Source organism: Phyllobates terribilis, unplaced genomic scaffold (assembly GCF_046119375.1).
Source record: "Phyllobates terribilis strain yellow unplaced genomic scaffold, ASM4611937v1 Scaffold_7__3_contigs__length_470593459, whole genome shotgun sequence".
NCBI lineage: Eukaryota > Metazoa > Chordata > Amphibia > Anura > Dendrobatidae > Phyllobates > Phyllobates terribilis.
The window spans coordinates 67,968,459-67,991,071 of record NW_027362767.1 but is presented as its reverse complement, the minus strand read 5'-3'; the positions used below and the strand labels follow the sequence as shown (position 1 = coordinate 67,991,071).

General features: G+C 49.0%; 1 protein-coding gene across 4 annotated transcripts in view; it reads left to right on the top strand.

The window, feature by feature from the left end:
* The window catches only part of SYT16 (synaptotagmin 16), a 123,719-nt gene extending 105,321 nt beyond the window's left edge, over window positions 1-18,398 (top strand). For all 4 annotated transcript variants that reach the window (XM_073638710.1, XM_073638708.1, XM_073638707.1 and 1 more), the window contains 3 exons: window positions 8,990-9,424; window positions 11,171-11,360; window positions 16,560-18,398. In XM_073638710.1, the coding sequence (XP_073494811.1) occupies window positions 8,990-9,424; window positions 11,171-11,360; window positions 16,560-16,873 (939 nt within the window). In that variant the 3' untranslated portion in view covers window positions 16,874-18,398. The remainder of the gene's footprint in view (window positions 1-8,989; window positions 9,425-11,170; window positions 11,361-16,559) is intronic.
* The last annotated feature ends 4,215 nt before the right edge of the window (window positions 18,399-22,613 follow it).

Genomic DNA, 22,613 nt, shown 5'->3' with positions numbered 1-22,613 from the left:
TCTTAGAAATGAATGTAATTAAAGTGGTTGGCCACTTAATCTCACTTTTGTGTTGGGGACATGATTTTGTGTACGATTCTATTATACAAATATGCTAGGTTCTCCTCCTGCACTTGTTGGTGCGGCCATCACCACAGACTGCACAGAGCTCCTGTCCACGACATAACTACTGATGGAGGAGAATGTGACCACATCTGTCCGTCAGACCCCTCCAAATAAAAAAACGTTGCACATGGGAAACCTGTTCTTCAATTGGAGGAGGCTGACGGTCAGGTCTGGTCAGATGCGCCTCCATCAGCAGCCATATTGTCAACAGGAGCTCTGTGCAGTCTGTGAAGAAGGCGGCACCAACAAGTGCAGGAGGAGAACCTGCCATGGAATTGCCACAAAATCAGGTCCTCAATACATCTGCTGAAAAAAAAAGTGATAATGCTTTTAAGAAAAAACTAATTGAGAGAAAAGTTAGTGGGAAAGCAAAAAAACTATCAGTGTTCTCCCAACAAACAGACAAACCCTGTCCCTATCCCTGTTTAGGGTTCATGGACTTCAACAATGGAGGTCCCAACAATGAAGAGCCACTCAGAGAGGCTTCTATTTTGGCTAATGTCATCCTTGTAATACATGAACACTCCAAAACTCCTTTGGCATCACTCAAGATTTCCAATTATATAAAATTGCGTTTGGGTAGTCGCCAGTTAGCCATATACAGTGGGTACGGAAAGTATTCAGACCCCTTTACATTTTTCACTCTGTTTCATTGCAGCCATTTAGTAAATTCTAAAAAGTTCATTTTTTTCTCATTAATGTACACTCTGCACCCCATCTTGACGGAAAAAAACCCCAGAAATGTAGAAATGTATGCAAATGTATTAAAAAAGAAAAACTGAAATATCACATGGTCATAAGTATTCAGACCCTTTGCTCATACACTTGTAGCACCCCGAGGACTCGGCTGCTACAGGGGTATTGCACCTCGAACCAGAGGTGTGGTATTCCACTCCCGGGTAAGGATGGAGTGTGGGACTGAGCTCAGATAGCTGCATGCACTACACTCATCCCATTTCCGGGGGACAGAACTACGGTACTCCCACCAGTTAGATGTGCAGGTACGACAGCGTCTGTCCCTGGCTGGAGTGGGAGGGGGGGAGGAACATCCCAGTAGTGTAGGGGCAGATAGGGGAGGGACTCTGGGCATAGAGGTAGGAGCTCATTGGGTGCTAGTCACCTGGGCTCACACATAGAGGGAGTATATATGGTGGACACCATCTAGGGACAGGGTGAGTTCTGAGGGAGAGTTCAGCCAGGAGGGCTGACAGGGAGCTGTGGCTCCGGCTGGGCCCAGCTCCAGGGCCAGGCCTGTAGTGGAGAGAAGGAGGAAGAGAGGCCCAGAGACACAAGACAAGAGGGAACCCTGAGATCCCAGAAGTAAACCAGAAGGGTGAAGGGTTGGCAGAAAAGGGTACCGGAGCCCAAACTGGCAGAGGCAAAATATCCTTAGCCAGGAACCGGAGGTCGTGGTCAAGCTTTGGCACGACCCTCACCACATCCACCAGGAAGGCATACCACGAATAGGGTCAGGAAAGCCAGGAAAGGTTTTGCCACCAAGAGGCCCGAGGGAGCCGGACAAAGGTGGGTCCCTGGTGGGGACGGCCAGTAGGAAGAAAGACAGAGGGGAGCTCAGGACCACGCTCTGGAACTGCCCGGGAGTTGACCGAGTCCCGCACCTGGTGGACGCAGCACGGCCCGGGTGGTCACCCTTGGCCGAAGTGACCAGAGCAACACCTGTGAGTAAAAACCCTGAAACTGCATCACACGTCTCTGAGCCTCCTTGCCGCACCATCACTACCACCATCATTCACGTCTGCTGCCCTGAGGCCATACCCCTCCCGTTGGGGGTTATACCATCTACGCTGCACAACCATATCACCGGCCTCAGCGGACTGTCCTGCAGCGGCAGCTCCATAGCTGCATTCAAGGGGTGGCGTAGTCGTCCAACATCTACCATTCAAAACACTGCCGTCCAGCTTGACTCCCTGGGCACGGACCGGGTCACCGCCACGAGACTACTACTCCTATCGGATCCGGCTCCGGGTAAGCCCTCCCCCGTGCGCGCGATGCCGCGCGACGAAGGCCCAGGGGCGCGTCAACTTTGGCGTAGTCGGCAGGATTTCGTGCCCGCAACTACCGGGTACTGCGTGCCTGAAGAAAAGTTTATATGTACCGTAAGAAGAAGTCTCCCGCCAATTCCAGAGGGTCCCCGCCATCGGACGCCATCTCGGGTCGTTTCCCGCCGTTTGCCCGCCATCTGCAGCCTTTTCCCGCCATCCACGGAGTTTCCCGCCATTAGGAGACGATTCCCGCCATCTGAGACGATTTCCCGCCCTGGCAGAGCGGACGTCATTATGGGCGTGCCAGAGGGTGGCAAGAGACGACCTCCCATCGTGGGCCTGGTCCCAGAAGAGCGCCAAAAGCAAAGACCGCCCCCACCAGCAGAGACTGCAAGGATAGAGATGTCTATCAGAGCGAGGGGTCTGCCCCTGGAACTGACAATCACTAAGTGGCCCCGGGACCACCCTGAGTGTGGGCGGATCAAGAATAAAAGAGAGAGGATGGGTGCAGCCTGGAGGAGTCTGGAGAGATCGCACCCGGAGATGGAGGGAGAGTCAGGCAGCACCGACCCTGTGGTCAGGAGCCTGTTGCAGGCCGCCACCCCAGAAGGCCTGGTGGAGATCCTGGCACAGCTCCCCAAAGATCGGGAGCATGCACAGACCGCGCTGGAGGGCTTGGCTCGGAAGATGGCCCGAGTGCAGCAAGAAGTGCTGACCGAGTGGAGCCGAGAAATGGCCCTGCAGGCTGGAACCCGCCAGCAAAGGACGCCACCCGGGACGAGGAGTCTGTCTGCCTCTGAGGATGGTGCAGGAGGGACGAAGGCGGGAGACGACGCCGTGGAAGGAGCTGAAGAGATGGAAGCAGGTAAAGGGGACGTCACCACCCCAAGCCAAGTAGCTGAGAGCCTGCCCCAGCTCCCCGTCGCAGAGCCCGAAATCCCCCTTACCGTGCCCGTTGCTGCACCGCCACCGCTCCAAACTAGGCCTCAAGCGGCAGGAGCCGCGGCCACGCCCCCTGTGACGTCACGCGCCTCAATCCAGAGCGCGGCCAAGCAGGAAATGCCACCGGCCTGGTCGCAGGGCCGAGTACCCCCGGGCGCCGCAGTTCCAACAGCGCCCTCTACCTCCACCGAGCCACTGGCCTGGTCGCAAGGTCGAGTACCCCCGGGCGCCGCCGTTTCCACAGTGCCCTTCACCTTTAGAGTGCCACCGGCCTGGTTGCAAGGCCTGGTGAATCCGGGCGCCGCTACCACCACCGCGCCCTCAACCTCCACAGTGCTGCCCTTAGGTGAAGACCTGTTCGCACAGCATACTTGCCCGGATGGGCAGCCCTTTGAGTGGCCACCGGAGTACCTCAGTCCCCGACTCCGGAAGGAAAGGCCCCTGTGTGAGCCCCTGATCCCGGCTCCGGCGCCCGCCAAGATCACCCCACTCCCGTTGGAGGAGGCTCAGTTCGCATGGGACCCCACCGGTGAAAACCTCATGGGGTTCACCCAAGAGACCCGGGCGGCCGCAGCCCAGCGTGCGGAGTGCTGCCGACAACAACTAGAGGTCTTCGACAAAGAACGGCGAGAGAGGCGGGTCCGCGAGGAGCGGCTGCAGATCCAAAGTGCGGAGCAGAAAAGCCGGACCCGACGAAACCGCCGTGCGGCCCACGGTCCCCGCGCCACCGGGACTGTGTTATGCACACGCCCGGGCTAAGCGGCGTGTGCGTGTGATTGGTAGTGATTCCACTGGACCGTGCCGGAGAGTGAATGCCTGGAGGGGCGTGACTAAGTATTCACCCGATCCGACCAGGGTCGCACGACGGCATACGACGCCAGTGCACCAAGGAGGAACCGAGCAGAGGGACCAGGTGCTACTCCAGGACAGACCCCGGACACGGCTGTTGACCCACACAGGGAAATACAGGAACAGGCTGGTAGGCTGGCACACAGACTGGAGGGTATAGGCAGGCACGACTGGTATGCAGGCAGGCGGGTATGCAGGCAGGGGGGTAAAGGCAAGCACAGCTAGAGTGCAGACAGGGAGGCACTAGCAGGTAGGAACACAGGCGGGATAGGACCCAGTACACACCGGGACTCAGGAACAATACAGGCAGAGGGTTACAGGCAAGCACAGCTAGAGTGCAGACAAGGCTGAGCAGGGAGGACAGGGCTCTGTTCACACGGAACAGACAGGAAGGGAAAGACAGAGCCAGATACTCACACAGTACTTGCAGAGACAACAAGCAGGAGTTAGGTACGAGTTCAGACTCTGCAGAAAAAGGAAGGGAACGGACATAGAGGCAAAACAGGTAAAGGACAGGGGAGAGTTCAGACTGGAACTGAGTGTACGGAGGAGACCGACACTGCAGAGGGATACAGGAGCGGGTCTGGGAATACGGCCCCCAGAGAGGCGGAACGAACAGGCAAGGAGCGTGTTCAGACAGGACAGACCAGACACAGGAGCGGGTCTAGGAAATCGGCCACTAGAAGGCGGAACGAACAGGCAAGAAGCGTGTTCAGACAGGACAGACCAGACACAGGAGCGGGTCTAGGAAATCGGCCACTAGAAGGCGAGAGGAACAGGCTAGGAGCGAGTTCAGACAGGACAGACAAGAGAACACAGAAAGGAGTCAGTTCAGACACGGGAGCTGATACCGCAAAGCAGGAGACATACAGGACTCAGTTCAGACACGGGAGCTGATACCGCAAAGCAGGAGACATACAGGACACAGTTCAGACACGGGAGCTGATACCGCAAAGCAGGAGACATACAGGACACAGTTCAGACACGGGAGCTGATACCGCAAAGCAGGAGACATACAGGACTCAGTTCAGACACGGGAACTGATACAAAAAGCAGGAGACAAGAGACGGGACCTGGCACCTTCAGAGTGCAAGCACACACTGAAGGAAACACTATGCTCAGGCAGGGATAGAAGGGAGCTGCTGAGCTATATACCAAGTGACAGACAGCAATAGGCTGAGGACGCACAAGGGGTGTGACCCACAGCAGGTACAAAAGGCAGGAAGTGATCGGGCGCCGCCCTTAAGCAGCAGAAACAGACACAAACAGACAGCATGGAGGGAAGCCAGAGAGACATTCTGGACAGGAGATCAAGTGCGCCCTCTTGCACAGTGGGAGATGGACCACCATGCAAGGACGCCGCCAGGTATGTTACAGACTGTAATAAAATTTCAAATGGAGCACGGCTGGGGCTTTATCAGGGATCACAGAACCCCCGGCAACGTCTTTGTTACCCGCAGGGATGTCGAGTCCCACCTGCCAGAGGGACACCGTGGACGTGACCTTTACCTGGGTGACGAGGTCACCTTCACCCGGCATCAGTGTGCAAAAGGACCATACGCCCTTCATGTGCACCGGCTGACGGAGGAAGAGCTGCGGTATGAGGAGGAACAAGAGGACCCGGACGGGTCTGAAGATTACCCTCAGGAGGAGACAAGGAGAGGACACCGCTGCTGAAGGGAAGTAGCATAAACTGAAACTGTATATAGTTACCCGTAGGGGTACTTGTCATGCTGCCAATTTAAGTGTGGTCCCCATTGGGACTAGTGTGAACTGTTCATCTGTGTGTCCCTATCCCTAATCAGGCTGAGGACTGTGAGCAGCCATCCCTTATCCCCACTGGCCGAGGACTGAGAGCGGCCATACCCTGTAAATAGTTGCGCTTCCTAAGGCGCCCCCTACCGGTTTTATAGGAGAACTGCTGTTTTTCTTCTAGTGACTGTGGCACTTTACCTGGTCACAAGTTGCACCGTGGCCAGAAGATTAAGAACATTTTATATAAAAAAAAAAGTTTTATATCAAAAGTTTATACTGCTGGAATAATATATAAGAAGTTACCTGTCATGTTATATTTGCTGATAATGTTTATGATGTTTTACCTGTTAGTGTATGTTTTAAAAAGTTTGTATGTTTTGGCATGTTTTACTCTTTTCCAGCCCGAGGGCGTGCTGTGGTTTACCAGGGGGGAATGTAGCACCCCGAGGACTCGGCTGCTACAGGGGTATTGCACCTCGAACCAGAGGTGTGGTATTCCACTCCCGGGTAAGGATGGAGTGTGGGACTGAGCTCAGATAGCTGCATGCACTACACTCATCCCATTTCCGGGGGACAGAACTACTGTACTCCCACCAGTTAGATGTGCAGGTACGACAGCGTCTGTCCCTGGCTGGAGTGGGAGGGGGGGAGGAACATCCCAGTAGTGTAGGGGCAGATAGGGGAGGGACTCTGGGCATAGAGGTAGGAGCTCATTGGGTGCTAGTCACCTGGGCTCACACATAGAGGGAGTATATATGGTGGGCACCATCTAGGGACAGGGTGAGTTCTGAGGGAGAGTTCAGCCAGGAGGGCTGACAGGGAGCTGTGGCTCCGGCTGGGCCCAGCTCCAGGGCCAGGCCTGTAGTGGAGAGAAGGAGGAAGAGAGGCCCAGAGACACAAGACAAGAGGGAACCCTGAGATCCCAGAAGTAAACCAGAAGGGTGAAGGGTTGGCAGAAAAAGGTACCGGAGCCCAAACTGGCAGAGGCAAAATATCCTTAGCCAGGAACCGGAGGTCGTGGTCAAGCTTTGGCACGACCCTCACCACATCCACCAGGAAGGCATACCACGAATAGGGTCAGGAAAGCCAGGAAAGGTTTTGCCACCAAGAGGCCCGAGGGAGCCGGACAAAGGTGGGTCCCTGGTGGGGACGGCCAGTTGGAAGAAAGAGAGAGGGGAGCTCAGGACCACGCTCTGGAACTGCCCGGGAGTTGACCGAGTCCCGCACCTGGTGGATGCAGCACGGCCCGGGTGGTCACCCTTGGCCGAAGTGACCAGAGCAACACCTGTGAGTAAAAACCCTGAAACTGCATCACACGTCTCTGAGCCTCCTTGCCGCATCATCACTACCACCATCATTCACGTCTGCTGCCCTGAGGCCATACCCCTCCCGTTGGGGGTTATACCATCTACGCTGCACAACCATATCACCGGCCTCAGCGGACTGTCCTGCAGCGGCAGCTCCATAGCTGCATTCAACGGGTGGCGTAGTCGTCCAACATCTACCATTCAAAACACTGCCGTCCAGCTTGACTCCCTGGGCACGGACCGGGTCACCGCCACGAGACTACTACTCCTATCGGATCCGGCTCCGGGTAAGCCCTCCCCCGTGAGCGCGATGCCGCGCGACGAAGGCCCAGGGGCGCGTCACACTCATATTTAAGTCACATGCTGTCCATTTCCTTGTGATCCTCCTTGAGATGGTTCTACTCCTTAATTGGAGTCCAGCTGTGTTTAATTAAACTGATAGGACTTGATTTGGAAAGGCACACACCTGTCTATATAAGACCTCACAGCTCATAGTGCATGTCAGACCAAATGAGAATCATGAGCTCAAAAGGAACTGCCCAAGGAGCTCAGAGACAGAATTGTGGCAAGGCACAGATCTGGCCAAGCTTGCAAAAGAATTTATGTATTACTCAAGGTTCCTAAGAGCACAGTGGCCTCCATAATCCTTAAATGGAAGAAGTTTGGGACCACCAGAAGTCTTCCTAGACCTGGCCGCCCAGCCAAACTGAGCAATCGTGGGAGAAGAGCCTTGGTGAGAGAGGTAAAGAAGAACCCCAAGATCACTGTAGCTGAGCTCCAGAGATGCTGTAGGGAGATGGGAGAAAGTTCCACAAAGTCAACTATCACTGCAGCCCTCCACCAGTCGGGCCTTTATGGCAGAGTGGCCCGACGAAAGACTCTCCTCAGAACAAGACGTATGAAAGCCCGCATAGAATTTGCTCAAAAACACATGAAGGACTCCCAGACTTTGAGAAATAAGATTCTCTGGTCTGCTGAGACAAAGATAGAACTTTTTGGTGATAATTCTAAGCGGTATGTGTGGAGAAAACCAGGCACTGCTCATCACCTGCCCAATATAATCCCAACAGTGAAACATGGTGGTGGGAGCATCATGCTATGGGGGTGTTTTTCAGCTGCAGGGACAGGACGACTGGTTGCAATTGAAGGAAAAATGAATGCGGCCAAGTACAGATATATCCTGGATGAAAACCTCTTCCAGAGTGCTCTGGACCTCAGACTTGGCCGAAGGTTCACCTTCCAACAAGACAATGACCCTAAGCACACAGCTAAAATAACAAAAGGAGTGGCTTCAGAACAACTCTGTGACCATTCTTGACTGGCCCAGCCAGAGCTCTGACCTAAACCCAATTGAGCATCTCTGGAGAGACCTGAAAATGGCTGTCCACCAACGTTCACCATCCAACCTGACAGAACTGGAGAGGTTCTGCAAGGAAGAATGGCAGAGGATCCCCAAATCCAGGTGTGAAAAACCTGTTGCATCATTCCCAAGATGACTCCTGGCTGTACTAGCTCAATAGGGTGCTTCTACTCAATACTGAGCAAAGTGTCTGAATACTTATGACCATGTGATATTTCAGTTTTTCTTTTTTAATAAATTTGCATAAATTTCTACATTTCTGTTTTTTTTCAATCAAGATGGGGTGCAGCGTGTACTTTAATGAGAAAAAAAATAACTTTTTAGAATGTACCAAATTGCTGCAATGAAACAGAGTGAAAAATTGAAAGAGGTCTGAATACTTTCCGTACCCACTGTATTCTTAATTTTGTGAATCATTGTTGGTTCAAGTATATGCATCTACTACATGTTGTACTATAAAGTTTGGTTAGAGTTCTACTAGTTCACGGAAAATGCCAAAAGAGGAGACATTTTTGCAATTGCTGTAAAAAAAATGCACCACGGCTGCAAAAAACATGGCTGATATTTCCCCAGACATATCCATGTTTTCCTAATCCCCGACTACCACTTTAATACAACATTATTTTGCCGAATCATTACATATTAAACATAATGTCCTTTGCCTCCAGGAACAAGTGGACGATCTTGCTTCTCCAATCACCCATGTGCCAATTTCCAAATGTGGAGACCTGGATGTTGCGCTTTATTACAAAGCTGCAAGTCAGAAGTTGACTGTAACCATCATGGATGCCAAAGATGTCCCAGATAAGGATCGGAGTGGAGTAAACTCTTGGCAAGTCCATGTTGTGTTGCTCCCAAGCAAAAAGCAAAGAGGAAAGACCGCAATCCAAAAAGGTTCCCAGCCGGTCTTTAACGAGACCTTTACATTCAATAAATTGGAGCTGGAGGAAATAGCGAACAATGCCCTGCGCTTCCGCTTGTACGCTGTACACAAGAGGATTCGCGAAAAAATGATGGGCGAAAAGCTCCTCTCACTAAAAAAGGTTAAACCAGATGAGGAAATCAGAAAGACATTGGTCTTAGAACCAAGGAGCAATTTAAGTGTAAGTATATGTGTAGTGCAAACAGTCCTGAATTTTTTTAAATACTTCCAGTGAATTTCCACAATTTGAAAGGGGGTGCTAAATTGAGTTTATTTAAGTTAATAAACTCAACCCAAAAGTGGTCATTTCCTTCTGGTTTGGGCGAGACTTAAACATTCCTATTTTGCCAACCAAGATGTTGGCAAATATGTTATTGCAGACAGCTTATCTTCTTGCCACAGGAACATTCGACTTAACAGGTGACCACATCAGTGAGGTCTAGAAATGGATGAGCAAGTGGCCCGTATTTCCATATCTCTCATTGATTTTAATGGTGTTTGACTACAAGGAAACCTGTGTTGTCAGGGTTGGTGGATGGTCACAGAGGGTCTATCTCCACTGGCGAGACTTTTATGGCATATCAGTTTGATATGCCATAAAATGTCTTTGGTGGGGCTATCCGGTACCACCAAATCCTATGGAGGTATTGATATGGCAGTACGGGCACCTGGCCCCCAATAATACGCTACCTTTTTTTTAAATGATTCCATGTGCCAGCCATGAGAAATCTAGCACAGAAGCTATATGCAAATCAGGCTGGAAGTGCTCTGGGGGTGTGTCAATGTACCTTGACTTTTTCTTCCTACTGCTTTCCCAGTCTGATTTGTCTTCTACACCGAATTTCTCATGACCGGCACATCGGATCTCTACATAAAAGGTATCATTATTATTAGCGGACGAGCACCTACAACCATACCACTACTTCCATATGCAAAAATGTGCCGAGAGGTTCCCAGATTTTAGGGCGCAGAGTTTGTAGTGTTAGTGTGGTTCCAGCTTTAGCTTTTACGTTATTACTCCAAGCTTTGCCTTTAACCAAGGGCATATATTATATATTGTATAGTTGCAGACCATGCTTCTGCAAAGGCCTCATAGCAGCGAGGGTGGTCTAGTCCTGGTTGATCTCATACCTTCTTTTACCGAAAGACGACAACCTGTACAAGACCACTGTCCCCAAAATGGCCCAATGGTTAAAAAATGGCCCTTCTGTCCAAGGTGGCAAAGCCCAGCACTATAATAGGAGGCCCAGGGTGATCTTCACTATGGGGCCCCCTCTCTTCTATGTACATCACGGTCTGCAGTAATTTATTATTATTGCAGACATATAGTCTGACTTAAAATATATTATCGAAAAAATGATTAAAAACATCTATTGCTCTACTTTTCATTTTTTGTGCCGCCAACCTGGGTCCCTTCTTTTTTTCCTCCAACATGGCTGCAGTGCTTCTCAGACTACCTGATCCTTGGGTAGTCAGACACACACCCCCTGTTCTCTGATTGGTCAGCTGGGCTTACATATGCCATTCTGGCCAATCAGAGAACAGATAGTTTCTCAGACTCCGGATGCAGCAGAAGGACTACGACCAGGTTTGGGAAAAGGCGAGGAGTCCAGAAACAAGTGCATTGGTGCAAAAAAAGAACGAAAAGGGCAGCACCAGGTACATTTACTAATCTTTTCTCAATATTCTTGCATTTTAATGTCAGACTAGAATGGTCATTTTAATTATAGTGAAGTGGAGTAGTAACCTAAAATAGGTCATATATTACAACCTTTGTGTCGGGGGTGCATGTCGTGAAGGTAATTGGGAAAATAACTATTTTTGGACAAATATATACCGGAATATATTTAAATTACGTATCCACCATTCTTATGACTTTGCCTTTAATTATGTCACAAATCTCTCCCTTCTTCTTGTTCTTCCCTAGAGCGGGGATTCCCAGCTGAGTTTCTCGGCCATCTCTCACAGCGACAGCGTCTCGTCCTCTCAATCCCTGTCGCACGGCGGGGTGCCCGAGCTGTTAGTAGGGTTATCATATAATGCAACCACAGGGCGGCTTTCTGTACAGATGATCAAAGGTAGTCATTTTCGCAACCTCGCTATCAATAGACCACCTGGTAAGTAGACGATCAGCTAATATCAATTATGTAACACAGTGCACCAAAGGATACGGTGAGACAGATCTGAAAGCCAATATACTGTATTTAATGGCGGCTTCTCATTTAAAGGACCAGCATTATAAAGTATACTAAACATGATTCTGTTATATGTTTTCCATATACCCCCAATGGAAGGCTCAAAAGAATGCTACTATGTAGTCATATTGTGGTGGAAAGGCTCCCATGGGGGAAAGAAACTAGTTAAAAAAAAAATACCGTATATACTCGAGTATAAGCCGACCCGAATATAAGCCGAGGCACCAAAATTTACCACAAAAAACTGGGAAAACATATTTATTCGAGTTCGAGTATAAGCCTAGGGTGGGGAATGCAGCACATACTGGTAAAGTTCCCCATCCTGGTATATATGTATATTTATTATATATGTTTTTTTTCTGGACTCTTCTGTAATATTACATTACCTCTACCGCAGCTACTAAAGGGCAAAAGCTTGGCTGATCATTGCTTTCACTGGCAATTCATCTGAAAACGTAGCGTCAGAGTTTGCAATTAAAATAGATATGCACATTCTGTATCACTGTATGTTGCGCTTTTGTATCGATGTACGTTGCGCTTTTGCATCGCTGTACGTTGCACATTCTGTATCGCAGTACGTTGCGCTTTTGTATCGCTGTACGTTGCACATTCTGTATCGCTGTACGTTGCGCTTTTGTATCGCTGTACGTTGCACATTCTGTATCGCAGTACGTTGCGCTTTTGCATCGCTGTACGTTGCGCTTTTGCATCGCTGTACGTTGCGCTTTTGTATCGCTGTACGTTGCACATTCTGTATCGCAGTACGTTGCGCTTTTGCATCGCTGTACGTTGCGCTTTTGTATCGCTGTACGTTGCGCTTTTGTATCGCTGTACGTTGCACATTCTGTATCGCAGTACGTTGCGCTTTTGCATCGCTGTACGTTGCGCTTTTGTATCGCTGTACATTGCGCTTTTGTATCGCTGTACGTTGCACATTCTGTATCGCTGTACGTTGCGCTTTTCTATCGCTGTACGTTGCACATTCTGTATTGCTGTACGTTGAGCTTTTGTATCGCTGTACGTTGCACATTCTGTATTGCTGTACGTTGAGCTTTTGTATCGCTGTACGTTGCACATTCTGTATTGCTGTACGTTGCGCTTTTGTATCGCTGTACATTGCACATTCTGTATCGCTGTACGTTGCGCTTTTGCATCGCTGTACGTTGCGCTTTTGCATCGCTGTAATCGCGCAGTGGGTTTTTATAAAACTAGATATACTTTGCTTGAACTGGTGATCGTAGTGGCTTTTTTGCACAAAAAAAAAAACATTTTTACTGCGTGGGAACATGGCCTAAAAGGAAACAAAATATACAAAGTCAGAAATATCCAACATCATTTTCAAACAAAAGGGACATGTTCTTTCTTAAGGATTTTTCCATGTGATGCTGTCCGTATTGTGGCAAAATATAATGAGTAATGGCCAGGAGCAGATACAGACAGAAGAGGAACCTGTGCAAATGTGGCACCCCAGGGGTCTGGTTTCCACAGTAACAGCAATGTTATGTCTGAGAGCAGGTGGGAGGTCTCTTGGTCAGGAATCCTATGCATGCCACACCTCCTGCCCAGTCCTGGGAGGGGAAGAACTTCCCCTGTATAAACCTGGGGCTGAGGCAGGGTTAGAGTGTTCAGAGGGAGAGTTCAGCCAGGAGGGCTGACAGGGAGCTGTGGCCCCGGCTGGGCCCAGCTCCTGGGCCATGCCAGGAGTAGAGAAGAAGTAGAGACAGAGAAGCAGATATAGGAAAAGAACATCAGGAGCTCTGTGGGAGCAGTGTTACAAGGAGTCAGGGGCTGGCAGCTGCAGAGCTCGCCCTGACTGAGAAGATTTCTTACCGGACCCGGAGTCCGAGGCTGTGGGGACTAACTCCTACCCAGCAGCAGAATCCGTCAGGCAGGGGATTTCAGGTCCTCTGGCCAAGAAACCCGAAGGCACGGTCACACGCGTGGGACCAGCACCGCCGTCGTGGAGCGGAAGCTACTAGAAGGCCCCGAGTCACCGGCCATACGGGTGAGCACCACACGGTACACTCAGGGACGTGGGCTACTTATACCCGCTTCTAGCAAGGTAGCCAGAAGAGTACAGTCAGTTTGGGAGGCCTACAACTCCGCCTGGCCAGGGGAGATCCCATCTGCTCAAGGACTGACCAGGCCCCGACCGCTAGCCAGTACTCCGGGAGGGTCTATCTTTGTCACCAGTAAAGACCCTGAACTACACCGCATTGTCTCTGAGTGGTTCCTGCTACCCCCATCATCCACGTCGGCTGCCCTGAGGCCATACCCCTCCCGTTGGGGGTTATACCATCTACGCTGCACTATCCTACCACCGGCCTCAGCGGTCTGCCCTGCATCGGCAGCTCCATAGCTGCATTCAACGGGTGGCGTAGTCGTCCTACATCTACCGCTAATACAGCGCCACTTAGTCTGACTCCCTGGGCACGGACCGGGTCACCGCCACGAGACTACAACCCTCAACAGATCCGGCTACGGGTAAGCTCCCGCGTGCGCAACGCTGCGCGACACAGGCCCAGGGGCGCGTCACAAGAACAACATATGGGCCCTTTGTAGCCCAATAACTCATGATGATCCACAATTCCACCTGCTTTGAAGGTGGTCGTGGCCCCCATCACCTCTTGGGCCCCTGGGTGGCTGCACAGGTTGCAACAATTGTATGTCCGCCCTGGAATAATGCCCTTAATACTACTGACTACACCGGCATTATTTTCCACTGGTGCCTTTAGAATACTAGAACATTCTTTTTAGACCTTTCATCACATGTGTCACAGGAAGCGAGATGGGAAGTGTTTTCACACTCCTTTCAGTGCATAATTCTTGGCACAGTGCAATATTACACTTCATACTGAAATAGAAAAAGATAAATCAAAAGACCTAAAAACATTGGCACTATAGATAGATAGGAATGATGTTCAAAAGGACAGGTTTTTTAGGTTCATGTCTTGGGTTCAATAATAGACCTTTCTACTTTAAAAGCACAGAAGATACAAAGACATGATCAATATTCTAACGCCACCTTAAACCTTGAAATTTAGAATTTAGATTTTACTTTTATTTAACCTCAATGCTTCACTCCCCTTCCAATCAGGTTTATAATCTCAGAACAATAAGCAGACAAAAGGAAAGTGACGCGCCCCCTGTGCCGTGTGTGGGAGAGTACCCAGAGCCGGGTCTCTGTGTAATGCTGGGGGTTTGTGGTCTCCGTGGCGGCGACCCGGTCCCGTGGCTCAGGGTGGTCAAACCAGTGGCGGATCTGTTTATTTGGTTTTTAATGTTTAAATGTCCGACTACGCCACCCGTGGATTGCGGTCACTGAGAACCGCCGCTGGGGGGCAGACCGCTGAGGCTGATGTTGTGTGCGCAGCAGAGGGTAGTATAACTCCCCACGGGAGGAGTATAGCCTCAGGGCAGTGAGTGCAGATGGTGGGGGTGATGGTGCACGGGAGCAACAGTAATGACTCAGAGTCCAGTGATGCAGTCCAGGGTCTTTACTCACAGTTTTACACTCCAGGCCACTTCTGCAAGTAATGGCTGCCCACGTCATACTGTGCTCACCAGGTGAGGGGCTCGGCCAACTCCAAGGTACCTTTGGAATGCTTTTCAGGACCCCTTCGTGTGTCCTTTCTCTGGCCCATCGTACCCCACAATTGACCACGTTTCTGTCCAGCTGCCTCGGGCCTTGGCGGGCAAACGTATGTTCCATTTCTCTGGGCCCTATATGATGCCTTCCTAACGGGTGTAGTGAGGGGCCGTAACATGTGCAATGCCACGGCCTCCGGTTACTAGCTGAGGGTAGTTGCTCTCCTCCACTAGATGAGGGATCCGGTTCCCTTTCTTGGCCTGACCCCCGTACTCTGGTAGCGGCGGGCGTACGGTGGCGACTGGCCGGTCCGCACCCCTGGGGTCCCTTCACTCCACTCCTGGAGCCTCCTCCGTTCCTCTCCTCTCTGACTGAACTCAGCAGCTCTTCTCTTCTCTAGGCTCAGGCCTTGAGACTTGGCCTCCCTGCGTACAGAGCCCCTGCTCCCAGTCTTCTTCTCTCTCTTTTCTCTCTTCTCCCTGGCTCCAAGATGGTGCCCACCTTATATACTCCTCCTTCCAGTGCACCCTGGATCTACTCTCCCCACCCACACACTACCGGGTTCCCCCTTTCTAGGTGTTCCCTCCCCCCCACTCCAGCCAGGGACAGGGGCAGTTGTGCTCACTCTTGGGAGCATTGTCGCCCTGCCCCCCGGAAATGTGATGTAGTGCATGTGGGTGTTAGGGTCCTGAGCCACACTCCATCCTTACCTGGAAGTGAGATATCACACCCCTGGGTGAGATGCAATACCTCTGTAGCGACCGAACCCTCGGGGCGCTACAAAAGCTTTAGAGAACGTTACTTGCCATTTTGTTGCTGTAGGGTCTGTGTAACTCCTCTACATAGCCAGCTGTTATGTTGCTTATGATACAGTTGCTTGCAGCAAATAGTTCCTGAATGCTACTGGCTCAAGGCTAAGGAGATCCATCTGGTTTACTACAAGCCTGCTCTCCCCACTCAATATCCCCTTGGTGGGAGGAAGGGGGGGGGGGGGAGAGGAGAGATCAAAGATGCTAATAGTCTGTATAAAAGAAGGAGATCATGATTGGCAGAGTCTGCAGAGAAGAGGAGAAATCACATAGAATATTAGATTGCACAGAGGGAGGAGAACACAATTAGCAAAGTCTGTGGGGAAAGAGGAGAGATCTAATAGGTTGTATAGAAGATTGAGATCTCACTTGGCAGAGTCTGTAGAGGTGAGGAGAGATCATAGAGACTATTAGATTGTAGAGATGGAGGAGATCACAATATGCAGAGTCTGCAGAAACAAGACGAGATCACAAGATCATATAGACCATTAGATTATGGAGAGGGAGGAGATCACAACTGGCAGTTTGCAGGGAAAGAGGAGAGATCACAGAGACTCTGAGAATCTACAGAGTCTTCAGGATCCATTAAGGCAACTAATTTCAATATGTTCTTTTAGATCACATGCATTTTGATGTCATTTGGGGGCAGTTCCATCTACACTGGTTTTAAGTCTTTAATCTTTTATATGGCAACCTAATCTACATATATTATTCTCTCGGCAGATACCTATGGAAAACTCTCACTGTTAAATTCTGTTGGCCAGGAACTATCACGTTGTAAAACATCCATACGAAGGGGTCAACCAAACCCTGTTTACAAAGAAACCTTCATTTTTCAAGTGGCTTTGTTTCAGCTTACTGACGTCACTCTGATGATTTCCATATATAATCGGCGCACCATGAAAAGAAAGGAAATGATTGGCTGGATTTCATTGGGTCAGAACAGCAGCGGAGAAGAAGAGCAAAGTCATTGGTTGGAAATGAAGGAGTCAAAGGGTCAAGAAGTGTGTCGATGGCATACTCTACTCGAAGCCTAACGAACTATATATCAGGACTTACAGACATATAGAGTTATAGGAGAAAAAAATTGGTATAGGAAAAAAAGTCAATGGGCTGGATATATTTTTGGGAGAACATGTATGACAAAAAATTTGCACTTTGTATTAACACAAGAGGTCCTCCTGAATATATGGCAAACCAGTGGATGACGTTCTATGCCAAATTAAAAACTAACGAGCTACTAAACAGAACTGTATCATAGGTCTTGGTAAAAGGGAATTAAGGATGGTCCTGTTGGATGGGTTTCCTGTCTTCAATAAATAAATGTAGGATTATGAACGTATGATAGCAGAAATAATACTGTGTACTAAATAGTCAATGTCATTTTTAAAACTATTTGCCAGAAAGAACTGCCTCGTTTCCCAGAGAAAGCAATCACATCATCTAGGTTCATAGTTAATTAGTTAAGATAGGTAAGAAGGACAGTTTCCCAATGTGTTCCTCAAATTAATCTCCAGTTTGGACACTTTAATAAGTCAGTAGGATCGTCCCTCCTAAGCCGTCTATAAGGGAATGTAGGTCCTATAAAGTTGAATAAAATGATACCTTTATATCTCCGATCCGATGTCTTATTCCAGAGAAATCCACATTTTTCTTAATATGTAAATGAGCTGTTAAGATCTATGGGCCGGACATAGATCTCCCCGAGAATCTGCCTCCAGAGATTATTTTAAATAAAAGGAGGCATTACCAATGTGAGAAATGTAGACCAGGCAGTCAGTCATTACATGTCTTACACTGGTAACGTCTCCTTTCATTTAAAATTAGTACTGGAAGCAGATTGCCTGGGAGATTTATGTCCGACCCACAGATCTAAGCAGCTCATTTACATAAAAAGGTGGATCACTCGGGAGTAAAACACGGGATCGCAGATATCAAGGTATGCAACTTTTTATGACCTACATGCCTATATAGACGGCTTAAGAAGGTTGATCCTACTGACAGATTCCCTTTAAAGGGGTTGTTTGGCTCCACTCACTTCCGCATTATGAGGTGAGCGGTGCCGATGATGTTGCTTCCCAATATATTTGCTGGGATACTCACACAATTGGCATGAATAGGACATAATCACAATACCTGCCAATCATGCACGCAATGTTGGATTATCTGGCCTCAAGGGGAATTTGGGACTTTTAAAATGCATGTACTGTACCATATTATAGACCAGGAGGAGCTGAATAGATGGATATATAGTTGTATAGAGAAATAAATCAGTATAACTTGTAATTTATTGAAATAAATGCTTACTTTGGGTTTAAGAGTCCAGTGGGTGGAATGACTTTTCAGGTAGGACAGCCCACTGGACTTAAAAGTCCAGAGTAGAGATTGGAAAGAAGGACCAAAGTACAAGTTATAATGAATATTTTACTACAAAGCTATATATCAATCTGCTCAGCTCTCCCTGCTCTATGACATGCTGCTTACAGATTGCATATGACATATTCCCTTTAAGAAATTTATATTGATACAGTTCCCTGATGTAATCATTAAAGTTGTTCAAAAGGTGAAGCTTCAGTATCAGTCACCTTTCCAGAAGATTTGGAAAGCGGCCTAAAATAAAAAGATAGAGTCTAATGGGTTGCACATATAGCAAATGTATCAAATATGCTGTTACCATAGCAACAGAACATACATTCCAAATAGAAATGACAATTCTATTCTTCTTCTTGTACAATATTTATTGTTGGGAAACTATCATTTTGTCAGTGTTTGACACTCATTGACCTGAGATTGGCAGAGCCCGATCAATCACTGGCCCATAGATTTTACTGGGAGTGGGATTTGTACAAACAACGGTGTATTAAAAAATCTTTGTCGAATCTGTCTCATATAAAACATGGCCTTAAAGGGGTATTGTGGGATTATCCAAAACTGTCCCTAAGATTTTGGAAAAAAATAAATCCCATTGATCAGTCACCTAAAGGCTGCAGTCAATCACTGGCGGTGACTTAGCAAGTGAAGCACGTGACTGACAGCTGGGATGTTGTGACTAGTACCGAGTGGACTGGAGATCCTGTGGTTGGAGACCGCTGGTCCACAGACTTGTCGGTGCTGGTCGCTGCTTACATTTCTTTTTTTACTTTTTGTCCACCACACCCAAGGATATATATTATATATATTATGTAGCCTTGCTTAACAGCTGTGTACACTTTTGTACTGATTTTTTTTTATTGTTTAGCTTCTTAGATGCAAAAGTAAGCAACTCTTTCAATAGTCTTCATTAAAAAAAATCTATTATTTTGCTACTGCAGAATATCTGTAAGTCCTTAAGACCGCCATACACATTAGATTAACATAGCTATCGACAGACAGTCAGTCTATTGTGTATGGGGGTCTCCCAACTGTCCACTGACAGATATCTGATTTTAGACTGCTGATCCTTTTGTTCTCCAAAAGATAAGCCACCGCCAGAGATGTTTGGCAGCAGCTCTCTCATAGATAACATAGGAGCACTCAACCAGCTGAGCACTCTAGTGTATGGGAGAGTTAGGGGAGCTCTCCAAACCAGAGCGGACAGCTGTCTAAAGTGTAAGGGAGTGCTTTAGTCTGATAAATCTCTAGTCAAGTAATCTGCAAAAACAATATAAATTCACCACAGCTCCTGCTGACATTTCTCTTTGCTTTCCCCTGCCTCTTATCAGTGTTAGAGATAACAGCAAAGTATCTCAAAGAGGGCAAAGAAAAGGTTTATAGGAAAGGAGGAAAGTGCATGGAGTAGAAATGGCAGGATAGAAGCTGTGTACCCTGGATACATCCAGCCTATATTACTGGGAGAGACACTCCGATAGGGGAAAAATCTGAAACTTACATCAGGTAGAAAACTGCATGTCAGGGGGTCTGAAAATAATTGAACTGAAAGGTACATCATTTTTCCCTATGTCAAAGCTGCCCAAAGCCTTTAAATTAGAGTAATATCCCTTTAATTACAGCTACGTCCCTTTCTTCTAGACAACTAGGATAAACCACTATAATATACAAGCACAATATTGTCCTGAGTGGCACAGAAAATGTCGTAGAGCAAAAACTATATTGGTATGAAATGGTTGATGGGTAATAAGTGGTGGAGCGAGATATCAGTGACTTGGGGTCTGGTCACATTGATACATAAGTGACACCAGATCAGTAATGGCCACGGCCATGTAGTAATTTGATAGCACTGCATATATTACTGCATGTAACAAACATTGTCTCGACGCCAGTATTTTTAATGATTTGGAATGTCTTTGATACTGATTTAGACTGGATTCTATATTTTCAAGCTGCATGGAAAGCAATAAAGAATATACTTTACACATTTGGGTTTTTTTATGTCTAAAGAATTAACTTTGCAAAGAAGAGCAAAGGGTCAGTTTAGTTTTCTTGCATTGGACCTCGTGCCCATTATGGCTCTGTACATAGTTGTGTTTTATACCCATACTAGATGGTGGCCCGATACTAACGCATCGGGTATTCTAGAATATGTCTCCTGACGGTGGCGTACTTATTTTAAATCTGCCGCCAATTGGCCAGAGACTGTGTTTAAATTTGGCGCCACAATCGCAGATTGGTCGCGGCGGGCGGCCGCGAGCAATCAGCAGAGCGGTGTTTAAATTTGGCGCCGATATCGCTGAATGGTTGCGGCCGGCGGCTGCGACCAATCAGCGAACCGTGTTAGTGAGGACCGGGGAGCATCCACCTGCCTTATAATGCCCCATGCAGGATGTCACTCCCCCCCCATATAATGCCCCATGCAGGATGTCACATCCCCCCCTCCATTATAATGCCCCATGCAGGATGTCACTTCCTCCCCCCCATATAATGCCCCGTGCAGGATGTCACCCCCCCTCCCTTATAATGCCCCATGAAGGATGTCACCCCCCCATATAATGCCCCATGCAGGATAATGTCCCATGCAGGATGTCACATCCCCCCTCCCTTATAATGCCCCATACAGGATGTCACATCCCCCCCTATATAATGCCCCATGCAGGATGTCACCTCCCCCCTCCCTTATAATGCCCCATGCAGGATGTCACATCCCCCCCTCCCTTATAATGCCCCATGCAGAAAGTCACATCACCCCTATATAATACCCCATGCAGGAAGTGACATCCCCCCTATATAATGCCCCATGGAGGAAGTCACATCCCCCCATAATGCCCCATGCAGGATGTCACATCCCCCGCCCTTATAATGCGCCATGCAGGATGTCACTCCCCCCACCATATAATGCTCCATGCAGGATGTCACATGCCCCCCTCCGTTATAATGCCCCATGCAGGATGTCACCCCCCCTCCCTTATAATGCCCCATGGAGGAAGTCACATCCCCCTCCCTTATAATGCCCCATGCAGGAAGTCACATCCCTCTATATAATGCCCCATGCAGGATGTCACTTCCTCCCCCCATATAATGCCCCGTGCAGGATGTCACACACACCCCCTCCCTTATAATGACCCATGCAGGATGTCACTCCCCCCCCATATAATGCCCCATGCAGGATGTCACATGCCTCCCTCCCTTATAATGCCCCATGCAGGATGTCACATCCCCCCTCCCTTATAATGCCCCATGCAGGATGTCACATCCCCCCTCCCTTATAATGCCCCATGCAGGATGTCACATCCCCCCTCCCTTATAATGCCCCATGCAGGATGTCACCCCCCTCCCTTATAATGCCCCATGGAGGAAGTCACATCTCCCTCCCTTATAATGCCCCATGCAGGAAGTCACATCCCTCTATATAATGCCCCATGCAGGATGTCACTTCCTCCCCCCATATAATGCCCCGTGCAGGATGTCACACACACCCCCTCCCTTATAATGACCCATGCAGGATGTCACTCCCCCCCCCATATAATGCCCCATGCAGGATGTCACATCCCCCCTCCCTTATAATGCCCCATGCAGGATGTCACATCCCCCCTACCTTATAATGCCCCATGCAGGATGTCACATCCCCCCTCCCTTATAATGCCCCATGCAGGATGTCACATCCCCCCTCCCTTATAATGCCCCATGCAGGATGTCACATCCCCCCTCCCTTATAATGCCCCATGCAGGATGTCACATCCCCCCTCCCTTATAATGCCCCATGGAGGAAGTCACATCCCCCTCCCTTATAATGCCCCATGCAGGAAGTCACATCCCTCTATATAATGCCCCATGCAGGATGTCACTTCCTCCCCCCATATAATGCCCTGTGCAGGATGTCACACACACCCCCTCCCTTATAATGACCCATGCAGGATGTCACTTCCCCCCCCCCATATAATGCCCCATGCAGGATGTCACATGCCTCCCTCCCTTATAATGCCCCATGCAGGATGTCACATCCCCCCTCCCTTATAATGCCCCATGCAGGATGTCACATCCCCCCTCCCTTATAATGCCCCATGCAGGATGTCACATCCCCCCTCCCTTATAATGCCCCATGCAGGATGTCACCCCCCCTCCCTTATAATGCCCCATGCACAAAGTCACATCCCCCCTATATAATACCCCATGCAGGATGTCACATCCCCCCCATAGTGGCCCATGCAGGATGTCACATCCCCCCTCCCTTATAATGGCCCAAGCAGGATGTCACATCCCCCCCTCCCTTATAATGCCCCATGCAGGATGTCACATTCCCCCTCCCTTATAATGCCCCATGCAGGATGTCACATCCCCCCCTCCCTTATAATGCCCCATGCAGGATGTCACATCCCCCCCTCCCTTATAATGCCCCATGCAGGA